General features: G+C 40.4%; 1 protein-coding gene across 2 annotated transcripts in view; it reads right to left on the bottom strand.

The window, feature by feature from the left end:
* Positions 1-25,243, bottom strand: part of pcdh1a (protocadherin 1a) — a 113,384-nt gene extending 88,141 nt beyond the window's left edge. Inside the window, exons 1-3 of one of the 2 annotated variants that reach the window (XM_049591090.1) lie at positions 24,704-25,243; positions 15,046-15,860; positions 11,887-14,073 (exon numbers count right to left, since the gene is read on the bottom strand). In XM_049591090.1, coding sequence (XP_049447047.1) covers positions 11,887-14,073; positions 15,046-15,840 — 2,982 coding nt within the window. In that variant the 5' untranslated portion in view covers positions 15,841-15,860; positions 24,704-25,243. Of the gene's footprint in view, positions 1-11,886; positions 14,074-15,045; positions 15,861-23,971; positions 24,026-24,703 lie in introns of those variants that run through there. The other variant, XM_049591091.1, reaches the window with a different exon arrangement.
* Between the last annotated feature and the right edge of the window lie 432 nt (positions 25,244-25,675).

Genomic DNA, 25,675 nt, shown 5'->3' with positions numbered 1-25,675 from the left:
AAACATTCCACAAACATTTTTTTTTTAAAATATTTATCTCTCATACAGACCAGTTCTCTCTCATTCACACTTGCCCTGCTTTTATCTAATTTTGAGTGCTGACTGCAGTTTGAGCTCAGCTCATACACACACGGTACTACATTTACCAAGTGTCCTGTTGCTCCCTGCATCATCTCCCTCTCTTTCCTTTCTTTCAGGTTCATATTCAGACAAAGCCTCTGACTATCTCTCTCCTGTCTCAGTGTATTGAGGACTTTTTCTTTTTCCTGTCAGTCCTCCCCCGGCCCACAGTTTCCCTCCACTGTAGATTGCCTGACCCTATCACCTGTCTACCGAGCTGCTCCTCATCAGCAATTAGTCCCAGTATTTGTAGAGGGCTGCTCACTGCCAGGTTACGTTACCTCTCAGTCCAGCTATTTCTCTTGTTAGCTGAATGCCTGACTTCCAGTTGTGGATATCCTGTCTATCTGCCAATTCTACTGTTGCAGGCTTGTAAATTGCCCTTTAACCACTCTGCTGTGCATTGCTGTCTGCATTTGAGTCCAGCTTTATGTGACAGTATGATCTGGCCAAACTATGGACCTAGCAGTATTAACTAAGGAATGTGGGTAAAAGGGGAAATATATGAAGCGCCATGATAAACAAGTCCAGTATGTGCATTATTTTGCACCCCCTGTGTTATGTGCCTTTTCCAATAGTGCAAGATCCCCCAATTAAAATGTACTCAAACCTATGAAAGCATCCTCCTGAGAATCTGCTCCTGTCATCTTTATGACTATGTTTGATCCAGCAATGCCTTGGCTCCATCAAGTATGGATCAAAGTACTATACATTCATTACTGGCTTCTGCTCCTAAAACAGCCTCTCAGTGTTTGTTTCCATGTCAGAAAGTTCCCCTTATCAAAGCCAAAAATAATAATCTTCTTCCAACAAGCTTTTTGGTTGGTGTTTTAAAACTAGTTATGGTACTGTTCAGGGATGGGATGATAACTTTATCACAGATCATGATGAAAACACTCACAATAAGTCGATTGCGGTGAATTTCCATTAGCCGGACAATCGTAAATATTGGGTCCAGCAGCACCAAAAGAGACTGCTGGGCACCCAACAATAAAAAGACTCTGTAAAAACAGGCCACGTCAACCTCAAAAAATGCAAACAGTGTTAAGCAAGAATTAGAATAATTCATATTGAAAGATATGACACCATGTGTCTTTTAACTAGTCATGTCCTGATTATTCTAATTCCCTGTATTCAGGGCTGTGCCAAAAGGCTATTTCCTGTCTCCTGCTTGTTCAAAACTCGGCTGCCAGATTTTTAACAAATTTTAAGAGACAAAACCACATCACTCCCATCCTTCCAATGCTACACTGGCTAGCTGTTATGAATAGACTTGATTTTAAACTTTTACTAATTACATTTAAAGCCCTACATGGTCTTGCTCCATAATTATAGATTAACTCAAGTCCTGTGAGCCTAGCTGCTGCCTGCGCTCTTCAGGAGGGCCCTCCTAACTGTTCCCTCAGCCCATCTTGTTACAAAAGGAGACTTTTCCAATGGAGCCCCACAGCTGTGGAGCTCCCCACCTGAGGAACTTGTGTAAGCAAACTCAGCACTTTATTTTAAATCCCTCCTCAAAACCCTTGTCTACAGGAAGGCTTTATTTATTTTACAGTAAATCTGTTGTTTGTGTATGTTCTATCCTACTTTTATTACTTTTATTACACACTGTTTTATCTGGTCTCATGTTCTTTGATTTTATTGATGTTTTGTTGTTTTTATCTTGACAGCGCATAGTACAATATCATTTTTTGTAAATAACTTTGTCACTGTGTTAAAGTTTATTGTTGTTGTCGTTATTATTATTATTTATTTAAAATGGTTGAGAAGCCTGGCTTTATATGTTTGTGTGTTTGTTTGATTGTTTTTTCACTTTAAAGGATGTTCAGTTAAAATCAAAATCAAAAAATACGTTCAGCCCTATAAAATATATAAGATTAGGGTTAGGGTTATTGCAATCTTTTTTTTTGAGAAATAGACAACAGTGTATATATATATATATATATATATATATATACATACACACATAAAAAACAGCAACACTGGTTTCTAGTAAGCCCAGTTATATAACTGTGCTAGCAGCATTTCTCAGAAGTAATATATTGTAATGATAAAAATACACTGAAGTATATTCTATGAACGACTAAGGCAACTAGTCTTTATTGAAGTAGGTCTGGCAACCCATCAGACATACCACAGTGTGGGCAAATATTTTGAAACAGTGTTAAGATGTGAAATGTTGGCACTATTGGTGTATAAAAAACACACAGTGCTTTATACGTACAATGCAGTGTGTAACACAATGTACTGAATGACGCTTTTAAGCTGTAAAACAGTAAGCAAAGCATGCAGTACGTGCAGGGTAAATTATTCCAGCATCTACAATGCTTTTTACCTCACTTTCCTTCTAGCCTTCCTTTTCTGGGTAATCAGCCAGGGCAAATATGTGGTGCACAAAGAGCTGTGTGTGTGTGTGTGTGTGTGTGCGTGTGTGTGTGTGTGTCTGTGTGTGTGTATGTACGTATATATATCTGTGAGTCGTGCTGGTTTAAAAAAAATACTGGAAGGCAGATTGGAAACCGAGATAGGAAAACATAGGGAAAATAAGTCAGCCGTACTCCTTGCTTTCCCAACTATTCACTGAAATGCAGATGACATATTTCCGATGATTTCCAGGTTTCACTAGTCCTGAGTACAGGTAAGAGAGAATAATGTGTCACAATCTTATAGAACAATTGCAAATTTTGCCTTGGGCCTCGTCTGTAATACACCTCTGCTGAGTTCAAACAGCAGTATTGGGCTAAATTGGGCTAATCCCAGCTCAAAGGGATGCCTAAAGTTCACAAAGTGTGGGCCCTGCTCAACAAAGAAGCAGGTTAATTAAGACTCACAGTGACTCACTTTAGCCCCTTCCCTGCTCTCAGAATCCACTAGGCTTTACGGTACTGCAGACAGGAGATGGAGATGAACGAGTATCCCGCTGGGGCACAACACTCATCTATTTTTGATAAATAAAGCATTCTAATTGTGTGAATGTATATAAAGGGTGAATTTACAGCTTCTCAGACAGCCCTGATTGCTGCTTAACACTGAATTCTCAGTGTTCCATACCACTCACATTGTGTTTTGTTCAAATGCAGTATTCTCATTAAGTGAAGTGTGAAAAAAGGTGCCAGCTCTTGGACCCAAAAGGGCTAATTATCAGCTCTAATGGCTAATGTGAGTCACTGGTTTCTCCAGCAACCATCATGCAATATCACACATTCAAAGGTGACGAAGGGGGGAACTAACAACTACAAAGATAGTTTTTGTGAAGGCGCACAAACCTCCAGCTCTCTTGTTATGGGAAATGTAAAGCTTAGCATATCTTTTCTGGAGACAACTGTGCAGCAGCAGTAGGTGAGACATTAATCTACCATGATGATTAGGACTGTAAATTTGATTTAACATGACATCATATGAATATAATTGAATAAAACTCACACAGATTGAAAAGTGCTTTTCTACAATAACTCCTAAAACTTAAGTAACAGCAGATTTGAATGAGTAAATTTGATAATGCTGCCAGTTTGAAGAGTATCCTTATAGTGATAGATATCTAAAGAAACAACAGAGTTTGTTCTGTAATTGTTAGAATATAGTTTATTAATATATGAGATTGAATAACCTAAACATTGAAATGTGTAAACGTGGCTTAGTTTATTACAGTTCTTAGGATAAGGAAAACACTGTAGAGCTGGGGTGGTTCATCGACGTAATTGACGCCATTGATTGCGAAAATACGTCAATTTGCAAAACGTGTTGCTTGTTGCAATTACATAGGCTGCGCCTGGTGAAAGCGCACAGACACTCGAAGTGAAAGCATCCCGGAGCACGTTTTAAGACAGCAGCAGAAAGCATCATCCTGTTTACTTTTTGTCCCCACATAAGCATGATATATTAGGATTATCAACACACAGAACGTGTTTCTGTTAGCAGTAGTCAATTAAACTTTCTGCTGTGCTACTACTGATACCGCATGCGTCATCTAACGTTATACGCCGTTTTGTATTTTCTGTTTACTTTAAGGGGAATGCACAAGCAAGAAGTTCATACATTTACCAGTAATTATCTTAACTGCATATTACTCAAGTGATGAAAATAAATCCAAGTCATAACCATTTTAAGTTTTAAGTCAAGAACTTCAGAAAAAATACTGATATTCTAGTTCAGGAAAGGATTGCTATGACATACAGTGATTTAAAAAAAAATGTATGTTTTACAGCAATGTTTTTTTTAAATATGAGGTCCAGTACTTTCTGTTCAGGTATCTGACACATAGGGCCTATTATTACTATCAATATTACCATAACACAACAGTGACATCGAAATTAGACTAATCTTAAAATATGCGGCTATTGTCATTGGATAAGAAAAGATAATTAAACAAAATAATGACAAATAACAAGCTGAGTAATAAAAAATAATCTTGAGAATAATTAGTCATGCAATTAGTCGACTAATTGAAATAATAATCATAAGATTAATCATTACAAAAATAATCATTAGGTGCAGCCCTAATATACTTAAAACATCTAAATGTAAATATTTAACTAAACATGTCTTACCAGCCCCAACAAATTAATACAAGTTAAATCGCCTTGTAACTTATTAAAATAATGGTGTAGTCGCTGGGATGGTACCTTTTTAGGCGATGGAAAAGATCTGTTGTGTTTCCGCTCTTGGTCGGTGTCGACTGACGGTGTATTTTCTTAATCTGGGCTTTGTTGTTTTTGAAATATCCAACGATTTCCATATAATTGATGCCTACTTTTTTGTTAACTTTTCCCTCAGCTTTGGAGGATAATGCAAGTTCACTCTCAGCATTTTAGCATAATGAGCTCCGTGACTGTGTAAAACAAACCAAGTGTGAATTAAAAGGAGAGTAGCCGAGACATCACATTTCTGCAAGTTTGTATTCTGCTTGTTCAACAGGTGTTTGATAAATTGATCATTAACGTCCTCCTTTTGTTGCACTTATGGATAATGAGCATTGTCGTCGCTGACTCCAGTAAAATATGTCCTAAAGTGTGCTTTATTCCCTCCGCTGTGGGCTGTAGCATAGCCCCGCCCTCCTGCAAACAGGCAGCGACACAGAGCAGAGGCAGAGAAGAGAGGCAGCGCATTGACTGGCTGTTGTTGCGTGTATTCCTGCTGTGTGACAGGCAGGGCTGTCATCAAGACAAACTTAACTGAGTCCAAGTCAAACCCAAGACCAGGTCCAGTCCAGTTTAAGTCAAGACCAAGTCCAAAGGCAGAGGAGACCAAGTCAACACCGAGTTTAGAGCAAATCGAGTCCTGTTCAAGAAACCAAATTGGGTTATGGTAAAATTTTCACACAATTTTGCCATTTAATGTTAGCTGAGGGAGCTAGCTAGTGACTAGCCACAAGTGATGTTACTGTTAGCTCACTTTAGCTAGAGGTGATGAACTCAGAGTCAACGTTGCTTGCAAAACTGGTGCAATGCTAGGAAGCAAGAGGCAGAGGGAACAGAATTTTTTCTGAATCAGGAAACATTCTTTACAACTGATTTTGAATCACAAAAAACAATTCCAAGTCCAACAAGGCACAAGACCAAAACAAGTTCAAGACTTCAAGACAAAAGAACTGGTCTTTCGATCAGATTTGATACTGACCACAAACTCAAGTCCCACTGCCCTTATGACAGGGTGTTAGATCTATCCATACTGAGAAAAAAATGCCCAAAGCTTATCATTGTTGTTGACATAAATTTAACCGCGATCCCCTATCAAGATCCTTTCATCACCCAACCCTATGTAAATGCCCACCCAGGCTCAATAACAAAAGCGTGACATACACCTGAGAGTGGTTTAACTTGCCAAGACCCTGAGGAAAATTCCCAACGTCCCCACTTTAATTATAATATTACCCGAACAGGTGCAAGCAGTATGAAAGCAATTGTAAAGACCTCTGTTCAGCACAGTGAAGCTACAGCATTCATGCAGAGAGCTCATCTTATTTGTTTATATCTAGTATAGAAACACTTTGGGTTTGTTTGTTGGTATATTTGCACTTCTTAAGGCTTGTTCCTGCCAAAAAAAAAAAAAGGGTTTTCTTATCAAACGAAGTCAAGAAAATGGCTCAGGTCTTTTTTTTATTTTTGGGGTGTTGGTGGACTTTCACCAATTATGTTAAAATACTGCACTTTTTTAGCATTTCAAACATTTAATTAGTGTTCAGTATAATTCTAAAAAGTGTTGACAAAGGACCACTGATGACAGGAGTCTCTCTATATCAACCTCACACGGGCCTGTTATCTTTTTCTCCACTCATGATGCTATGGTAATCCATCTGCACAAAGGCTTTAAAACACTTGGAAGCAAAAAACACTGTCCAAGGTTCTGAATTTCATTGGATCTAGACACACACAGTACATGACAACCGTTGGTTGCAGCTGTGGTTAAGGGTTTTGGATGTCTGCGTCTATTCCTGACATTTACTGGTTCGCTTTTCTTTTTTTCTTTTAAGCATTTAAGAAAAAAGGATTTATTTTGAATTTGCTGTGAGGCAATAGTTATTTTTTGCCCAACTGCATTTAGAGGCAGTGCGTCTGTTGTAATATACTATATCCCGGAAACTGCATTTCAGGAATTCTGTGCCAAAGTGGGTTAATCTAAAGCAATTAGAGGGCTGAAAAAATCTCTACAGAGTCTTGGGAGAAGATCAAAATGTTTCTAAATTGATAGCAGTACTCGCTCATAGTGCAGGAAACAAAACAAATATTGCTTTGCACATATAGCTGGTACATACTTAGATAATGCTGTGATGAAATTAGGCCATCTGAAACATCTGTTTGGGTTTTCACACCCTCAACAAGCCATTCTTGAGTATTCATTATTTAAATATTCTGCTATGCAGCAAACAAGGCTACATAGAAAATCTAAATAAAAATGAGGGCAATGATACACCCACCCAGTACAGTAGGTCTAATACTTGTATGTATTATCCTTCTATGTATACTAACCTACCAAATCTTCCACTTATGCACATGCATACATTAACAAAAATATTTTTGTGTCTGTGTGTGCTAAATCCTATCCTGAGCCCTGATGACTTCCTGTCTAATATCTATAAACAGATTCTGTATATGTATATATGCATATGACCAATCACGTCTGAATAGCTGATAAAATGTCCATGTGGAGAGGTGAAACACATTGGCTAAAGAGGAGACATCTAAAGAGGAGTTAGCTTTATATTACCTTTTCTTAAATTTATCTGCATTCGTATGCAAATATCTGCTTATAAAGATCAGCCGAAATGACTGGTGCATGGAAGAGGGTGTTAGAATAGTGGACCTCACCCCCAGAGGCTCTATTGTTAGATGAGGGCCAATGGGTTCTGAGTTTGCTTCACGTCTACATCCAACCCTTACCCTGAAGCTAATCTAATTCTAACCTAAACCCTAAGAATGAAATCCTTTAAAGAAGTTTCGACAGGGCAAAATATCCTCATGCTTGAACCATAGGCTGTATAAAATAATGGACATATCTACAATGACGTCACCCATTGGTTTGTGGACTGCTGCTCTGAAGCCTTGAGTTTGGCATTTCAGCCTCTGACATCTTGGTTATCTTGGATACTAAAATGTAAATGGGTGACTTATATAAAATTTAACCCCCCGTACAATTAGCTTCAGAGATTAAAACCATTTTTTTGGCTGTACAGTCAGACATTTAACATGGGGATCTATGGGGACTGACTCGCTCTTGGAGCCAGCCTCAAGTGGCTAGCAGAGGAACTGCAGTTTTTGGCATTTATGCATTGGCTTTATTTTTCAGCCTCAGAGGATGCCTCTTGATTTAAACAACAGAGGTTAGAGTGTCTTAAGCTTCTGTATTGTGACATGTAAGGTGAGGTAAGGTAAAACTTTTAATGTCTGAGGGGCAATCTGAGATACAGACAGTGGTCATGAGCATAACAAAACAGACAGTACAAACTGTCAGGGGTAAATCATGGACTTTAAGGGTCAATGCCTGTTAAGATAAGTAATAGCAGACGGGACAAAAAGATGATCTGTACCAAGCTGTATTTCCTAGTACAACAATATTTGAGTAATGTACAGTAAGAAGAGGAACTTAAATCAAATCCTCTGCATTGGATTGGACCACTAAAAGGTAGATGGGCTTAGAGTTTCTCTCCATCCAGAGCTTCAGCAGAGACAGCTGCTGAACGGACTGTTGGTTCCACATACACCTCCCTCGCGTTAGATCACAACGAGGATAAGAGACAGGAATGAGTTAGAGCTCCGCTACATTGTTTGGAAATGAAAACAATTGCTCGGTCCACTGATATCCAAACACACATCTCTTCCTATCTCTCTCCATATTGCTGTGCTAGCTACTACAACCCACAAAATGTGAAAGGTTTTTTTTATGACTGGTGTGGCTAGCTAGTCACCCAAAATCTCATTTGGCTGGATGAACTTTTGTAAATGCCCCTGAGGGCAGGATGTGTCATCCAACATTTGAAACCATTTTCCCTGGTTTTACAGGATGAGAAAAGACAGGGATTTTGATGTAAAAATACTTTGATAGTGATTTTTTTGACATATATTTGGCATATAAGAGATCGATGATCAATTAATACAGGGACACAGGATTAAAACTGGGAAAATGTATTTTTTCATTTGATGGGGACTTTAGATTCAAACTAGTGCTCACAAAGACATAAGCACAAGAGGTACACCCACTTTTTTCACAGTTTCCAGATCAGACTGCTTTATGTTGTTGAACATTCACTCAGATTTAGCTCAATGATAGATTGGTGTTTAGGAAATTGGTGAAAAAGAATGACAATGCAGCAGATGGTTGCAGAGCAAAACTCTAACAGAAATGTAAAAAAATAAATAAATAAAAAAATCTAAAAATGCTTATTATATTCTGTGTGCTCATAATTTGTAAACATGCAAGCTGTAACTTTCAGACATGACATCAGGAAGTTTAGTACAAACATAGACACCTGACCACATTCCCAGTGAAAAGCCATTGTCGAGTGTAGCACAGTTAATTAAAGCAAGGGCACCACCACTCTGCATCTGTCACATCACTTGGCAGTTACTTTAATTATATATTTTGGTCAATCTGTTCTTCCTGATGTGAGAGGGGATGCCATACATGAGACAACATCTGCTGAGGTATGTCACATGAGCTTCAACATCTGTCCATGTTTTTACACAGCCTGTCAATCACTTGAGTCATGTCTCATACGCATTTATGTTATCACATTGAGAAACCACAAACACTGTCAAGTGCTGTGAGCTTACATCTGTGCCACAGTTACAATTAACACTCTTTCACTGAGCAGCAAATCCACACACAAACACAGAGATTGGCACTACACACAAATACCCAGACACACCCTGTGGCTTGCAGTCATTTTGGTCCCTTATGCTGTCCATCAAGGAGACAGTGGTGACTGTTCTCTAAACTGACTCCACCCACAAAGGCTTGTGATCACCTAAGCTGTCAGCTGGCATCTGCTGAAACTACCGACCAGCCAACTGTGATAGTGGCTCTGAAGATATCTCCACTGAAAATGTGTCACCTACACATGTTCAGAACTCAGCGGCATATTTTCCTCTTCTATTTTTGCTAATTTTCATGTGTCAAACTTTTGCAAAGCCTTGGAGAATGTCACACTGTTTGTATGTATAATACTGTGATTTGATATATGGAAGCATCTTGAAAGCAGATGTCAACTTGTCCTGGATCTAAATAAATTACTTACATCAATGTCAAATGTTTTTGATAAAAAAAAATGATTCTGAATACCAGCGTAGCAACATGAATTATGCATTGTTGGAACTAGACATTACTGTGTGATTTACAAATATATCAGTTACAACTCAGATGTGATGAGAACTATCATTCATGTTAGGTTGCAGATCACAGTTGCACTGCGTTTGTTTAAGTAGGAATGCCCCTGTCGTGGGTGGTCTTTGGATTTGGGTGCTCTTTGAAGTTATGTGATACTGTATCTACCTTCTGGATGATATTTTCTTCACACAATGAAAGATTAGTACAGTATTTACCAGAGATGGGACCAAATCATTATTTTGAAAGTCACACGCAAGACTTAAGACTTTGCACCCAAGTCCTAAACTTTGACTTTCAAGTCCTGAACAAGTCACATTGCGCTCTTCACCAAATGTAAAGCCATTTTTACAACAGAGCAACAATATATTAAATCTACAATAATCTTGAATATTCTTTGTAATTTGTACTAATCTGTTTAAACAGGTTTTTTGTAAGTTGCTGCCTCTCTGTCCATAATTTCTGACCTGCACATTTAGCAAAAATTAAGGAAAACGAACGGATTCATGACACACTTTAAAAAAAAAAAAAAAAACATTATTTTTATTCTGTGGGCTTGAGGGAAGGTATCAAGTACTTCCAAGTCAAACGGTCAAGTCCAAGTCAAATAAAGAGTCATTGGTGCTAAAGTCCAAGTAGATTTGCTAGCCTGTTTGATATTATTTTGTCAAGTTAAGTCTTAAGTCATCACATTTGTGATTCGAATCCACACCTCTGGCAATTACTGGAAAAAACATTTCAATAGTCTGTGTATAGCGATCCTAATACACTGATGGGATCTTGACATGTGGATATTTTGCTGTACTATAAAGAATGTTATATTATTTAATGTTCATAGCAGTCTGCCTTTTCCCCCTTTGAACACATGCATACACACACACACAAATACAGTACATGTCTACGCCTGTCGAGTCCAAGACACACATTCATTCACACACTTGCAGATGACACAGAAACCTAGAGACACAATAGCTTTCTATCCCCAGACTCTACATTTTTTCCCTTTCGTAATCTCCTCTGAGTCTATTAATATTTCTGTTTCCATGGCGATTCGAGCCTTGCCAAATGTTGTACAGATAAGAGGAGATAAGAGCATAAGGAGCAGGGAGATAAGAGCAAGTGACCTGCGGAGATCAGAGCACTAGAGGTCAGGCAGAAGAGCAGAAGTAAGTCACTGCGAGATGGACCTTCCCTGTTCAACTCCACTGCCAACCCCAGGAAAAAAACAAAATATGATGGGCCGTCTAAGTTTTTTTAGTAGTGCCATGTCTGATCATACACTTGGAGGTAAAAAGACAACTTGGGGTTTTTAGCAGGAACACTCTTTGTGTATTTAATTTCACCCTCCAAGGAAGTTGCATGGGAGCAAAATAAAATAGTAATACAGCATATCTTTAAACTTAATTACAGAAATAATTGTAATCTGTAAATATCACAATTACATTATCCCCAAAGTACATTAATATTGTCCGTGCAACTAAAGAAACTTTATAATGGTAAAACAAATTTAGGGTAATACCATGTCATTCAATTCCAAGCAAGTTATATGCTTTTCAAACAGAAGAAGATATTTTTTCTCTCTTTAATCTGCTGTCTCAAACATTAAAAAAATTAAATTCTGAATAAGAGAGAAATGACATTAACAAATCTGCAATATATACCTATATTTGAACATTTTTAAAATTCAGAGTGATGGCACAATGATCATAAAAGCCATTCAAATTATTCAAATGTTATATTGAATTGTCTTTTAAGTAGACAACATATTCCTACAAGAGTTGTTCATTCTATCAGATGTTTTAAAACTGTTGCACACAATAAGAATAATACATATGAGTCCAAAAAGTGATTTATGCCTCTTCAATACCCTCAAACAATGCAACACACCAACCATCCACTCCTCTAACAGACCATTTACGCAGCAGTTTGATTTTTAAGACATGACCTTACCTGTTTGTTGCTGTACTTCATTTGGCTGGTCTTGTAGCTGTAATCTGAGTACTGGTCTGAGCCGGTAGAGTTGTCATCTCCTCCCGTTCCTACAAAGGTGTTGGCGGCAGGAAGGTCCTGGACAGCCTGATGCTTCTGCGAGGCTGAAGGGGACTGGGCCTGCAGCTGGATGGAGGGTAAGGGGGAGTTGGAGCGGTAGTGTCTGCCTATATCAGGGCTTCCTGGTGAATATGTTAAGGGCAGGTGTATCCTGGGGCTATCATTGACTCCATCAAGGTTGAACTTGAGACTCTTTTGAAGGCTGACTTCCTCGTCTTCTCCGAGTGGTTTTGGGGACTTCTGGGGTTTCCCTTTTCTCCCACGTTTCCCTTTGGCATTCTTTGGTGCCTGTTTGGGTGCGTATAAGTCCTTTGTTTCCTTCTTGCCAGCCTGATACCCACTCTTAGTCTCTCTCTGGATGCGGTGTCGAATAAATACCACCACTAGGATCAACATGACAACACCTGCCACACCAGCAAGGCTTCCAAACAAAATGTTACTACGCTGCGCAGCAAAGCCATTGTCAGGATCACCAGCAATGTCCCTGTCCAGTGGAGTGTAAAGACTATGTCCTACTAGAGCTTCCACTAAGCTGACATTTGAAATGGTTTCATTGACATAGATGTGGACCAGGGCAGTGGCATGACGTGCAGGCTTCCCCCTGTCACTCACTCGCACCACTAGGCGATGCAGTCCGCCATGTTTACGGGTCATCTCTTTTGCTAGAGTGATCTCCCCACTGGAGGGGGAAATGCGAAATAACTGGTAAGGGTTTCCACCAGCAATACTGAAGACCAGCTCTGCGTTAGGCCCACTATCCAGGTCTTCAGCTTCCACTACCTCAACGTGGCTATCTGGGGAGGCTAGAGGTGATAAGAGCCTAAAGGAGGAATTGGAGGGCTTGGTGACCACAGGGTCGTTGTCATTTTCATCCAGGACATTGATGGTAACGCCCACATATGAAGACCGAGGTGGGTCTCCTCCATCCACTGCTTTGAGACGGAAAGTATAGCTGCTTTCTTTCTCCCTGTCAAATGAGATGCTTGACAGAATGGTGCCTGTTCCATTTTGGACAACAAACTTCCCTCCATCAGGCTCTACAGAGAGGTGGACACGAGCGTTCTCACCTTTGTCCACATCCAGGACTGTCACCATGCCAACTGGACTTAGGGGAGGCATATTTTCCAAAACTGAAAAGCTGTAGCCACTAAGCATGAACTTGGGGTCGTTGTCATTGCGGTCAAGGACTTTTATTACAACAGTTGCTGTTCCTTTATGAACAGGTGACCCTTTATCCGCTGCAGTGACCCGGAACTCGTAGTGTTCTTTATGCTCACGGTCAAGTGGGCTTCGGGCTCTTACTTCACCAGTATTTGGGTCAATCTCAAACAGACCTTTGATGGATGAGTCTGCCACAATATTATAGAGGAGTTCTGCATTAGTGCCACTGTCAGCATCTGAAGCAGTAACATCCAAAACTTTCTCCCCTGGTTGGTTTTCTTCGGCAAAATCTACCTCAAACAAGGTTGGGGAGAATATTGGAGAGTTGTCGTTCACATCAGTCACCTGCACCTTCAGAGAATTTGTACTAGAGAGTGCTGGATTTCCAGAATCCACAGCCACAATCTCTACTCGGTAATCCCTAATCCTTTCGTAGTCGAGGGGAGTGGTGGTCTGTAGGAAGTATTTCCTCTTGTTGTCACTGGATGAGTCGCTGGCAGGCCGTAGCTGGAAGGGTACGTCTCCTGCGACCACGCAAGTAACCACAGCATTCTCTCCCTCATCCTTGTCGGACACTTGCACCAAAGCAACAGCTGTTCCAACTGGCATGTCCTCTGATATGTTAGCCACTCCTTCACTGTGTGTCACAAGACCAATTCCACGAATCTCCACGGCTGGAGCATTGTCATTTTGATCAGTCACCTCAATGGTTACAAATGTCTTGGAGCTTTTAGGTTGAGGACCCTTATCCCTCGCCACCACATAGAAGGACAAGCTGCTGATTTCCTCCCTGTCCAGGGGTCCTTTGACATAGATAATGCCTGTGGAGCGATCAATCCGTAAGAGTTTCGGCACTGGGTCTACAGCTTGGTGAAGGGTGTACTCAATTTCTCCATTAGGGCCCATGTCAGAGTCATTTGCTTTAACCTACAATGAAAGGAATTGGTTAAAGGTGTGATTTTTGCACAATGACTTGAGGTAAGAAATAAAGGAAGCCAGTGTAGGATTTTCTCTACTTATCATTGGTCAGTGAATGAATGAATAAATTAATCAACGGATGTCTGATCACTTCAAAGCACAGCAAGTGAACAGCTTTATTTAGGCATATTTCATTATTGCCATCCTCTCTGCTTTTGATGGTTATGTCACTAGCCTTTTTTTCTTTTCCCCCTCCCACTCCCTTTTCTGTTATTCCACAAAATGAGCTAGAGAAAAGGTTCACATGAAAACATATGTACAAAATATTAGAGCTGCTATTTATTTATTTATTTATTTATACGACAGTCGGTACAATTTCATAGCAGTATGCAGAGAAAATCCTACGCAGAGTATCTTACTCCTACACTCTGACATTGTGTATCTCTAATTCTATTTCTTCAAGTATAATAGCACAACAAAACCAATAAGCAGCTTAATTACCTGTACAAGCATAATATCATAATGCTCTTGAACCTATAGTATTACTTGAACATGGACATTAGAGTAATAGGAGTGAAGTTACAAATGATTAATGTTTAAAAACTTAACTATGATGAAGATATGTGAGTTGACAAAAAGCAAATGTGGCCTTGGTTTCCCAAGAGTTCTGCATTAGAGGTTAAATTTTTAACACAGCAGAGTAAAAATATCCACCTTTGATTTGGTTTTACACATTACGCTGTATCTGAGGAATAAGTACTGCAAAAACATGACGCACACTCATTTTTCAAAAACATCTTGATAAATTGGATGAGGGGTTTTTTAAGTCTTTGTTTCTCAGCTGTTGAAGATAAAATTCAAAACAGTACATCAAGCAGCACAAACAATTTTCACTGCAATTTACTATAACTATTCACTTCAGACTGCAATTTGATTTAAAGTATGTTCTTAGAAGCAAGTATATTTGCATCACAATCTTACCTGCAACACGGAGTGCCCCACTGGACTATTTTCTGACACTTCTGCCTCATACGTGGACCTCTCAAACTTGGGGGAGTTGTCATTGGCATCAGTGACTACCACTCTCAGCAGAGCACTGCTGTAGCGCTGTGGGTTTCCTCCATCCACTGCCTTGATGGTGAGGTCATAGGAATCCTTTAACTCGCGATCTAGGTTGCCCAGGACAATAAGCTGTGGGAGCTTCCCTCCCCTGTCGTCAGCCACCTGTAAACCAAATAGGGTTGCCGCGTCTGGCCCTGCAGTCAGAGCATAATCCGCCACTCCATTCCTGTCTGAGTCTCTGTCTGTAGCTAGTGGTATGGAGAACAGAGCCCCCATGATCGTGTTCTCTGGGACAGAGATGGTGAGCACAGAAGAGGGGAATTGTGGAGTGTTGTCATTGATGTCCTGTACCTCAATGCGTCCTTCAATGAGTCGTGGGCTCTGGTTTTGTATCAGATCGGTCACTGATACTTCAAATTCCAGGTAGCAGGGCTTACCCTTAGCCAGGGATCGACAGTCCCTCAGGGTCTCTCTGTCTATGGGAATCTCTGTGGTGAAAATGTCTCCCGTCTTTCCATCCACACGTAGGTAAGGGGCACCCACCTCCAGCTTGTAGAGATGACCTGAGTCCGGCAGACCCTGGTCTGCTGCCAGGCTACCAATGAGAGTGTTGGGAGGCTGCTCCTCCTGGACCCGGTACAGGATACTGCCTTCAGCAGAGCCACAGTGCAGCACCAGGACCCAGAACAGCACTACTCGTAAATTCAGTTCCATTAGATCATCAGAAGATCTGCCTGCAAAATGACAGAGAGTATTTATGTCAAAACTGTGTTTCCTTTTGGAAATCATGTTTAAAGATTTAGCTATAAAACGCCTGGTAGCTGTACAAGCCCCCATAGGCAATAATTACTTAACTCTTATTATAAAGTGAAAACACAGAACTCACATCAAAAAGTCATTAACACCAGAGTGATACATGCAGTCAGCAGCAAGTGAAAAAAGCTGTCTTCAGTGTATTGTTCTGCTATAACACCACCGCTGTGAAATGAATTATTTCTGTCAATAAGTAGTACCAAAATCTACAACAAGCCTAGAAGCACAAAATATAATTAGACAACAATAACAACAAAGGGAAAAGGGGCATATTTTAAAAGTGCAATCATAACTATTTCCTGGCTTGGTTTCCTTTCTGTCCCAGAGCTTCAATATCTTCTATGGATGTCTTGGCTTTACAAATTTCATGTAGAAATTAATGTAGGAACAAGAAATTGTATCTTTTGAGCTTACACACAGAACAAACTTGAGGGCCAGTGTGGATTGGATTGTTTCAGCTGCGTAATCAAATAAAACTGTAATACAAAATCAGATTGCCTAAGAGACTCATTATGTTGGTATTACACTACTAGACAGTGAGTGGTGAAGCATTGTAGCTCAAAAGTAACCTGCAGTAAAAAAAAAAATGCCCTCAAACATAAACCCTCACGAACCTGCCAAGATAGTGTCAATTGACAATGTCTAACAGATCGATATCATTACCAGAGAGGCTTCTATTAAGCGCTTGCACACTAAGGGTTACGGAGGCAATGAAGACATTTCTTCTCGTGCACATTATGCAATTTGGCCGATATTATCACATGCAGCTCGAAACAATGCAGAATGCAGAAATTTCCATCCACGCTCCATTGCTACTGGCTAGCTCAAACACTGTAATCATTGTGTTTGATTTTGAACCTTTCAACTCTGTAATTACGACCCATTATTTTAGTGTCTTCTTTGATCTGTATTCCCTCTAGCTAAAGAATTCTGGCTTTTTTCATGCTACAATGATTTAAGACTATAATTATTTCGTCTCTGTGTGTGTGTGTGTGTGTGTGTGTGTGTGTGTGTGTGGAGTGCGATTGGTAATTGAAATAAGAACAGACGTTGAAGCTAAATATCAAGGTCCAGTGCACTGGAAAACTTATTAAAGGCAACATTTTGCCAGTTTTGTATGTGTGGTGCATCTGTGAGTGTCTGCTTCACCACCTTTAGTTAAGAAGTGATGCATAGTTGAAGCATGAAAGAACTTAAATAGAAACAAAAGGGTACAGGTACTGGATTTAATATTGGTGAGATAAGTGAGATCAGTGCAGCCTTAGTTTGAGTGGCTGTGAGAAAGACAGAAACAAGGCAGTCATAATGATATATTGAAATACACTTAAAATGTCAATATAATGATAAAAATATAATTTAAAAAAAATGCTATACTACAACAGGTAACTGCACACACCTTTGAAAAATAATCATTAGCAAGTGTGATCAGAATCACAAATAAACCTAATATATTGGCATTATTATTACTATTGGTTCTACTGTTATGGTATACTGTAGTTCTGTATGTGGTTTGCCCATTTTTGGCAAAAACAGTCCAATTTGCAAGTAGTAATCAATCAACCATCACTATTGTCGGCTATCATTGCTTAATTACCTGCAGTTAATTAGCCACACAATCACCCAGCAGCCAACAATGCGCACAAGAATGCCAATGCCCTTCTGCAGATGCCCTTAAGCAAATGGCAAATAAAAGGCTTGAAACTTGAACAATGGTGCTCATAGACATTTTCAACTCACAGTAATGTCTTATTGGGTTAAAGCTTTCAGATAGCCCATGTAATGTCTGAGCAAAGTGTCAGTCATTAATGTTGTGCTGCAGGTGTAATGTATGTAGGCAGTAGTAGCTGTCATTTATTGCATTCTCATATAGCATGTTGTTCATATCAGTGCACTTGCTTATCATAGGTGTAATATAGTCTAATACTTTTAAAAATTGGATTTTTTTAGGGGTGGGATTTGGAGGTGGTGGCGGCTGTGAGAGACGACCCCCAGACCAGAGGACTGCATCGAAAGCGTTTTGACCCAACACAAATCTCATGGAAATGGATGGTTTTATCTTTGCTGCTGGTGGGAGCAGGTGGTAAGAAACAAACAAACAAATAAAAAACAACCAAAAAAACGTGGTGGTCCTGGAGATCAAGTTGGACATTTGAGGAATTTTTGGGAATATTAGAGATAATAATAATAACACTAAATCCCAGAGACATCAGCATCACAACTTCTTCTTTTTTTTCTTTTTTTTTTAAATACCACAGTAAAATAGCACAATCAATTGATAATCAATCTACTGATAATCAATCAATTATGCAAACATGTATGGTCAGAATGTTTGCAGGTGCAGGCAGGAGCTGACACACACCCTGTTGTAAAGGGCGGGTGTGATCGGACATGGTCAGAAATCCAGCGGGAGTGGAATTAGGAAGGGAGGTACGCACAGGGCTCTACCCCAGACCGCTCGTCAGTTAACCTCCCCCCTCCCCTATGCTGACTCAATGGCTACAGCCTTGGATGAAAAATATAAATGAATATGGTCAAAGACAGTGCATTCTGCATCTTCTCCCATGAAACAATTTTCCAGAGAGGAGCAAAGCAAATGTGTATTAAGCGAGACGGCAAAACACAAATATACAGAAATCCAATGAAGAAATCCAATTCCTTTTGAATACATTAAAATTGGAAGTGCAGGTTATTGATGCACTAATTGCTCAGTTATCGACGTGTCCCTTTTTACATTTGCAGGGGGAGCCTCTAGTCAATGTGGCGTGAACGGTGAGTGTGCATTCAGTGTGTTCATGTGTACAGAGAATAAAAGGCAGGCAGGAGTAAAAACATAATCAGCGGATACAGAACAGTTCATATACCTACAACTGACAGTTAACATCCAAACAACATAATTTGTGAAATAATTATGGAGTAAAGGTCATTCTGAATCTAATTTTAAATGTTTCATATTTCTGTCTCTGCTTACATTAAACACATTAGCTTGGGAAAAGGTTAAATAAAGAAATTATTATTTTTTTTTTTTTGCATTGTCATTTGAATAACCTATTCATACTTTTCAAAATGACTCCTTATATGACACACAGAATGTTTATCACATGATGCTTTAGTCTTCTTGACACTTAGATCATCTTTACTTTTTCTCTCCTTAACATTTACCATTGAATTAAAGTTTGCAGATTTTTTTTTAAATTTTTTTATTTACAAAATGGCCATTTCAAAATGAAAACCGTAATTAATGTCACAATGTTCTGTTTAGCTGTAACTGTCCCCCTGCTATTACAGCCACTTCTAGAATGAATAGGCGTGCTTTGATAGTGACATGATTGTTATGGTTGATGACACTCATGACTTAATGTCTTCCAGTTGGCCTCATGCCTGTCTTCCAGATGGCACCGTGCCTGGCAGCCACAGCGAATTGGTGTTCTTTTTTCTTTGTTTACATTGACATTAAAATTTGTGTTGTTTGTGAAATATGCGTTTTGCCATCACTCAGTGAGAATCTCTTATCGGTTGAATATTATTGACACCATGCCTTTGGGCTTCTATCTCACATTTCTCAGCTATCTCACAAATATTTTATCAAATGCCTGACAGCATGCAGTTTTTTTTTTCTTTTCCCTGTCATCTCAAAGCTCTCTGAGGTGGTGGCGAAAAGGGAACTTGTGCTGAGATTTCTTACCACTGGACTACTGCACGTCTCACCAATGTTCAGTACCTGAGCAGCAAAATGGATGAATTAGAACTGCTGAACACAACTAGGAGTGACATTTCCTGCATCTCAGCGCTTTTGCCTGTGAAAAACTTGGTTATCATCTGCCATCCCAGATGGTGTGGTAGACCCACAAGACTACAAGCTGATTCAGGCAGATAGCGATACATAACTCAGCATAAAATCAAAGGAAGGAACAAGAAGTTAGTTCTTCCAGTGTGTTCAAATGTGTTTGTCATCCTGGCCGACCACTCTAACCACTGCTTCTGTAAGGATTGCATTGTTTGGGGCAGATACTAGAACTGGATCAGGCATTGCAACATTGAAATCTTCTGAAAGTGCAACAGGCTGAGAAAGCAAAATCCTTTTGTCTTTTAAAACTTACCCGACGAAAACCCGAGAGCTGTGGCAGCACAGTGGTGTCTAACTGACACCACTGTGGAAATGTGCTTCATTCGCGCACTGACTACCCATTATAACTAGAAAACCGCAGCTACTTTGTGGTAGCTACACCACAGGCAACTTAGACCTGACTAATGGTTGGGTGACCCCTACTGTACTACAACTTATATGGGTGTAGTGCACACTGTACTTCCTTAACACAGAGCTATTAGGGCTCTGCACAGCCTTAAGGGCTCATACTATAATTTCCTCAAGCACTGTATGCTGCAAAAAGCATCCTGCACAAATAGACAAACCAACAAACACACTGAGCCAGACACTCATGGAAGAGCGACAAATATTCTGAAGAAATATCTCTCCAAATACAATCAAGGCATCCACTGTCTTACTGAGGAAAGAACTTTAACTCTACCAGCGAAGCAGCATTCAGCACACTGCCTCATGCTGTGATCATGCAATGGTCCAGATGGTTCCAGCATAGAGAAAAACTGAAGGCAGCCTGTACCACAGTATGGAGGTGGACCTTCAAAGACACTCTCAAACTGCCTGACGGGTCTGCAATTTGCTATATCTCCTGTGAAGATGTTAAACTTTTCAACCAAGAATGCAGTCAAAGCAAAACTGCTCAGCGATGGAGTTTAAGACCCCTAGGAACATCACAGAGTCGACCTGCTACGCGGCAAGAACACTTCCTGGCCAAAACCCAGCTTATTAAGACCATCGGGGGTGCCAAGTCTAAGTACAAGACTGGACTAGAGAGTCAGTGTTTCATGACTCATTCTCAGCATGGCCATCGCCCCTCAGACTCACAAGCTGCAGGAGAAAGTCACCCAAGCATACCCCTTCACCAGCCAATGACCTCTATAGATAAGAGTAGCTCTAAGAGAGCAGGAGAAGTGATTCTCACTCCTGCCCACTGTGTCACCTGGGAGTCTGTTGTCATCTCTGTTGAAGTTACACTGAAATATAGAGGTGTTGTGTTTGACATATGCCTGCATGACTGTTCTACCGAAAGGCAAATAAAATATGTTCATGAGATGGTATTGTCAATAAAAAGAGACAAGTATATGTAGATGATATTGTGTGAAATGTAAGTTCTGAAAACAGTCAAACACTTATAAAATATGATTTAAAAAAAGGGCAGGGATAAATATTTTTTTTGTTTGTGCAACTGTAGCCTTTTAATAATGAAAGCAAAGAGGATTTGTTTTGTTAAGAAACTAAATATACAAAAGAGGACAAAGCAAGGAGCAAAAAGCATTCTCAATCAGAATATTGGAATAGCTGCAACAACTTCAAAAGGAACAGAGAGAAAACTTGAATCCCTCCAGTGGATGCAGACATAAGGGGATGTCTGTTCACATTGTGCCTCCCTTCCTTATGATCTCTCCCTCGCCTCATGGATCTACCCATTTCCTCCATTGCCATTTTGAATGACAGCAGCGAACTCCCAAATTCCTCCTGGCGACTGCCTACAATCCTCTATCCCTCCACCTCTCCCTAGAGACTCAGCGCCCAGTGCTGCTGCTCTGCTCCTCACAAAGGAGAAGGTGAAAGACTTCTCTGGCAGCTAAACATCAGTCAAACTGCGAGGTCTGATTGAGTCTCACCTGGAGCCCTCACACGGTGTGCCACCCAGCTGACCCCACAGTTGACGAGAACATTTCACCGCCTACATGTCTACAATCACTGACCCTACACAGTTGGTCTCATTCCCAAGAGGGATGCAGTTCTCTGCCTTAATGAGGCCAGGGGTGCTGAACCCGGCCATAACAATGACCTCTGAAAAAATCTGCTACCACATTTGCTTACAAACACGGAAAACCTCCACCACCTGTAGTTTGTTTGTATACTGGTCAGTGGAAAATGCACACCTATGGTAGGATCATTTTCATTCGCTCCGACTTCGAAACCATCATCCTAAAACTGCTCTGCATGTGTTTTGCCAAAAACCTTTTGCGCCACAGGGAGTTGTCAAACTGTCTTCAGGAATGTTGACATTTCATAGTTGGGAGGAAAGAAAAATAAAAGGTTAACTGGTGCAGTCTAAGCTAGGTGTTGTGATTTTCATTTTGAAGACAACAACTTGTTGGGCACAACACATCCATATTAATTGAATCTTAATGGCTGTGCGGTTACCATGCCATTTAAGTCTGGGCCAGTAGATCCTATTTTGATATCATACTAATTTGTAACGTTAATAATTATAAAAGGGAGGAAAATACAGAAATAACAGGGTTGAGTTTCATTGAATAGAAATTCTGTGTAAGAGATACAGTTGAAAAAGATATGAAAAGAACAATAGCAGTATAAAAGATAGTAACAGTGTGTAAAATATGTAATTACCATCACATATATATCTTTCGATAAAGACCAGCAAACAATCAATCTATCATTATCTACTTCCTGTATACGACATGGCCATCCACCAGTTGTTTGTAAAGGAAGATAATTAGCAATTATTATTTTAAAAGGTTCTGAAAGATATCAAAACTGGTGCTTGTCAAGAAATATGTATGAGATATTTGGTTTTAAGTAGAAGAAGTATAAGTGTGTCTTCATACATAAGCGTTGTCATATTTAATTAAAGAAAAGGTATGTCAAAAAAGAACAATATAATTGTGTTGCAGAGCATGTGGGCATGTCCTGGTTACCATAGAGACAGACTATCTACTGACTGAGTCAACTCAGTGACTGACTGGGTGACACTTGCTCTTTAAGTTGGCCGCTCCACAGGTCCGGCAGAAATGACTCACGCCCAGAACCAACTGAGGCATAATTGTAAATTAATAATATGTCAGAGGGTTAGTTTTGTGTCTGGGGAGGAGAAAAGATCATTAGAGTGTAGGAATGAAGATCAGGATCCAGCACCACCACCAGTCCTCTTGTTCCTCTGCAGAAGCAGATTTTTCACCTGTTACTTGGTACAAATCAGGCTCATGAACGTCTATAAGATGTGATCTTCCCTGCTTTGCTCGAGTGGGGAAAGATAACGGCTGATTTAATGATTTTCTCAACTGAGGTGATGTGATATATTGGCTGACTCTGCGCCTTTAGCTAGTATAACAGGTAAAACCCATTACCCTCCCACCAGCATGATTTATGATGGGTAGTATCACAGCTAAGGTCTCCTTACAGCTCATCCAATAGAATTTACTGCAAAATGTTGCACTTCTACAGACAGTAAACCCTGGTCACTGGTGATGAGAGAACAGTGGCCTTTGGTTAGAAACACTTGCTAGGGGCAGGAGTGTTTAGCTATTCCAGTCTGATCCACACGAAAACACTGACGGCGGGTCACTCCTATTACAAAAAAATACCACTGAGATCAAAGAGGCTGCATTCAGACGGGGAGATATGAACAAACAGGTCATATACTTTATACTCCTTGTTGGTCTGTATGTGGAACTAAAACCAGATTAAGTATTATTTTGCACAGGCTCACACTCCAGTGTTTGAAGATTTGATATGTTTAGCAAATGGCAAACAGGTAGCCTTCCTTCAGCAACACCATCACATGACACAATGCATGTTATTGTACAGCATTCAGAGGGGAGTGGGGGGCATGTGTAAAGTTCACCATTGATCAAATATACCTCTTTTCATGGCAAATGAATGAAAATAACTGAACTGACAGCCTGCCCTTTTGCCCCTTATTCATCATCTTCAATAGACAGACAGACAGATAGATACACAATCATCAGCTTTATGTCTTCTAAACAGTTTGTCAGATATGGGAAGAAATGGGTTATAGGCCTGTTTTGATGTGCTGTGTTTTGACGGCCTGGTAGCCTACAGTATGTGTGGGAACTTAGACCGACATCACTACGTGAAGCAGACTATTAAAATGTGCCTGGTGGTCGGTGGAGTGGCGAGAAACAACACCCCAGACTCTCGCTTGAGAGCAGAGGAGATTACCCGTGCGGATGCGCTGATCAAAGATTTTTTCCTCCGTCCAATTATATGCGCGAAATCTCCTCACAGGAAAACTGACGATTAGTTATGAACATGGCAGGCTATACGTCAGAATTATTTGCGCAACAACAAAAAAAAAAAAAAAAGAAAAGAAAAATGGTGAGTAAAGGCTCTAAATAAAGATACACTAATGAAGGCAATTAGTATGATGTTTGCAGCTAGTATAAAAGAAATGACGAGGAAGGGATGATGCAAATGGATCACATTTTCTGCTTCACAGAATCATAATGGTATAATAAGATGCAATTAGCCGATCGTCAGTATACATCACATTGAAGCGAATGCTCTTATATTGTAGGTGAAGTGCACTGATATGCACACTTAACGACTTAATGCCATCACTCTCTCGACTCGGATGTGTCTTAATTGCGATGCATCGTCTTATCAATCACGCAGCGCGTCATTATCGCGGGTGACATATCTGCACTGTTACCTTTCTATCACTGTGTCCTATCAACCTGTAACACCGAGCCGAGCAAGCTCTATCGGCTTCTCTGTTAAGTGCACCGCGGACAACTTGTTGTAGGCTATAAACAGTCTATTTTGGAGCTCGGCCCTGAGCTATTAGACACCACTTTAAGTCAGAAATCTTTTCAAACTTCAGCAACACAAATCTCCAACAAGATCAACCGATCTAAACAACTTTCTCGGTTAATTCTGCGGCAATTTCAGTACCTGTGCCAGAGACTTCTCTATGAGCGCTTATCGCGTCGACAAATCCGTCCGCAGCTGATATGTCCACCGGTGATCCCAGAGGCAGGTGTCTAACCCTCAAACCTCCGTCACAGTGCTGACATGAAAATAACTTCAGCAGCCACAAAATCCATTCACAGCATTTGCAACTTTCCGCATCAAAATGCAGGATTGGATGCCTTCCGTCGTCCGGCAGTCTCGAGCAGATTTCAGTCCGGGGAAATATCAGAAGTTATGAGCTGTTTGATTCTTTTATGACAGAGCAGGAAAATGAAGAGTCTCATTCCATAGGGATAGCCCACTGTGTGCCATTTCCAGTCCTCAATAACTGATCCCTGCCAAGATATGCACTCGTTGGCGCATCCCTTTGGTCCAAGTTTCTCGAGCGCTTTCCCGTGATGGAAGTAGCCTGGAACGCACTCTAAGGACGCACTGGATGTCCAAGCGACTGCAACATCATTGTCATTTTTGCAACGTTAAACGGAATAGCTAACCGGTCCTAAACAAGAAGCCCATCTGAAGCATTTCCAGAGAGCAAGTGGTGAGATGCTGTGGGTAGGTTAGTTGCTCCCCTCTCTCTCCCTCTCTCTTCCTCTCTCTACTCATCAGAGCGTGGGAGGAGGTGGGGCTCCCATCCACCGCAGCACACAGCAACTTCACACTCAACATCACATTATGCCCGGGCTGCCTACCAGGAAATTGTGTGATTCCTACAGTTTAAGAAGATCTCATCAAACTGGGTCACCTCAAACGGGGGGAAATGTACCTTATAGAATGTGCGCCTCCTGCAGCACACACTGCATGTGTTGCGCTCCTGCTGCAAAACGGCCGCTGCTTCTGTCGACACAAAATGCTCTGATTGTACAAATTGTCTAAATTTGATGTAACAGGTAGCCTGCGCTGACAGTTTACTTGTTGATATGCATTCCATGTAGCAAAACGAATGGCCTAAAA

Source organism: Epinephelus fuscoguttatus, linkage group LG12, assembly GCF_011397635.1.
Source record: "Epinephelus fuscoguttatus linkage group LG12, E.fuscoguttatus.final_Chr_v1".
Taxonomy (NCBI): Eukaryota; Metazoa; Chordata; class Actinopteri; order Perciformes; family Serranidae; genus Epinephelus; species Epinephelus fuscoguttatus.
Note: the sequence above shows the minus strand (reverse complement) of the source record. Positions and strands in the feature narration are given on the sequence as shown.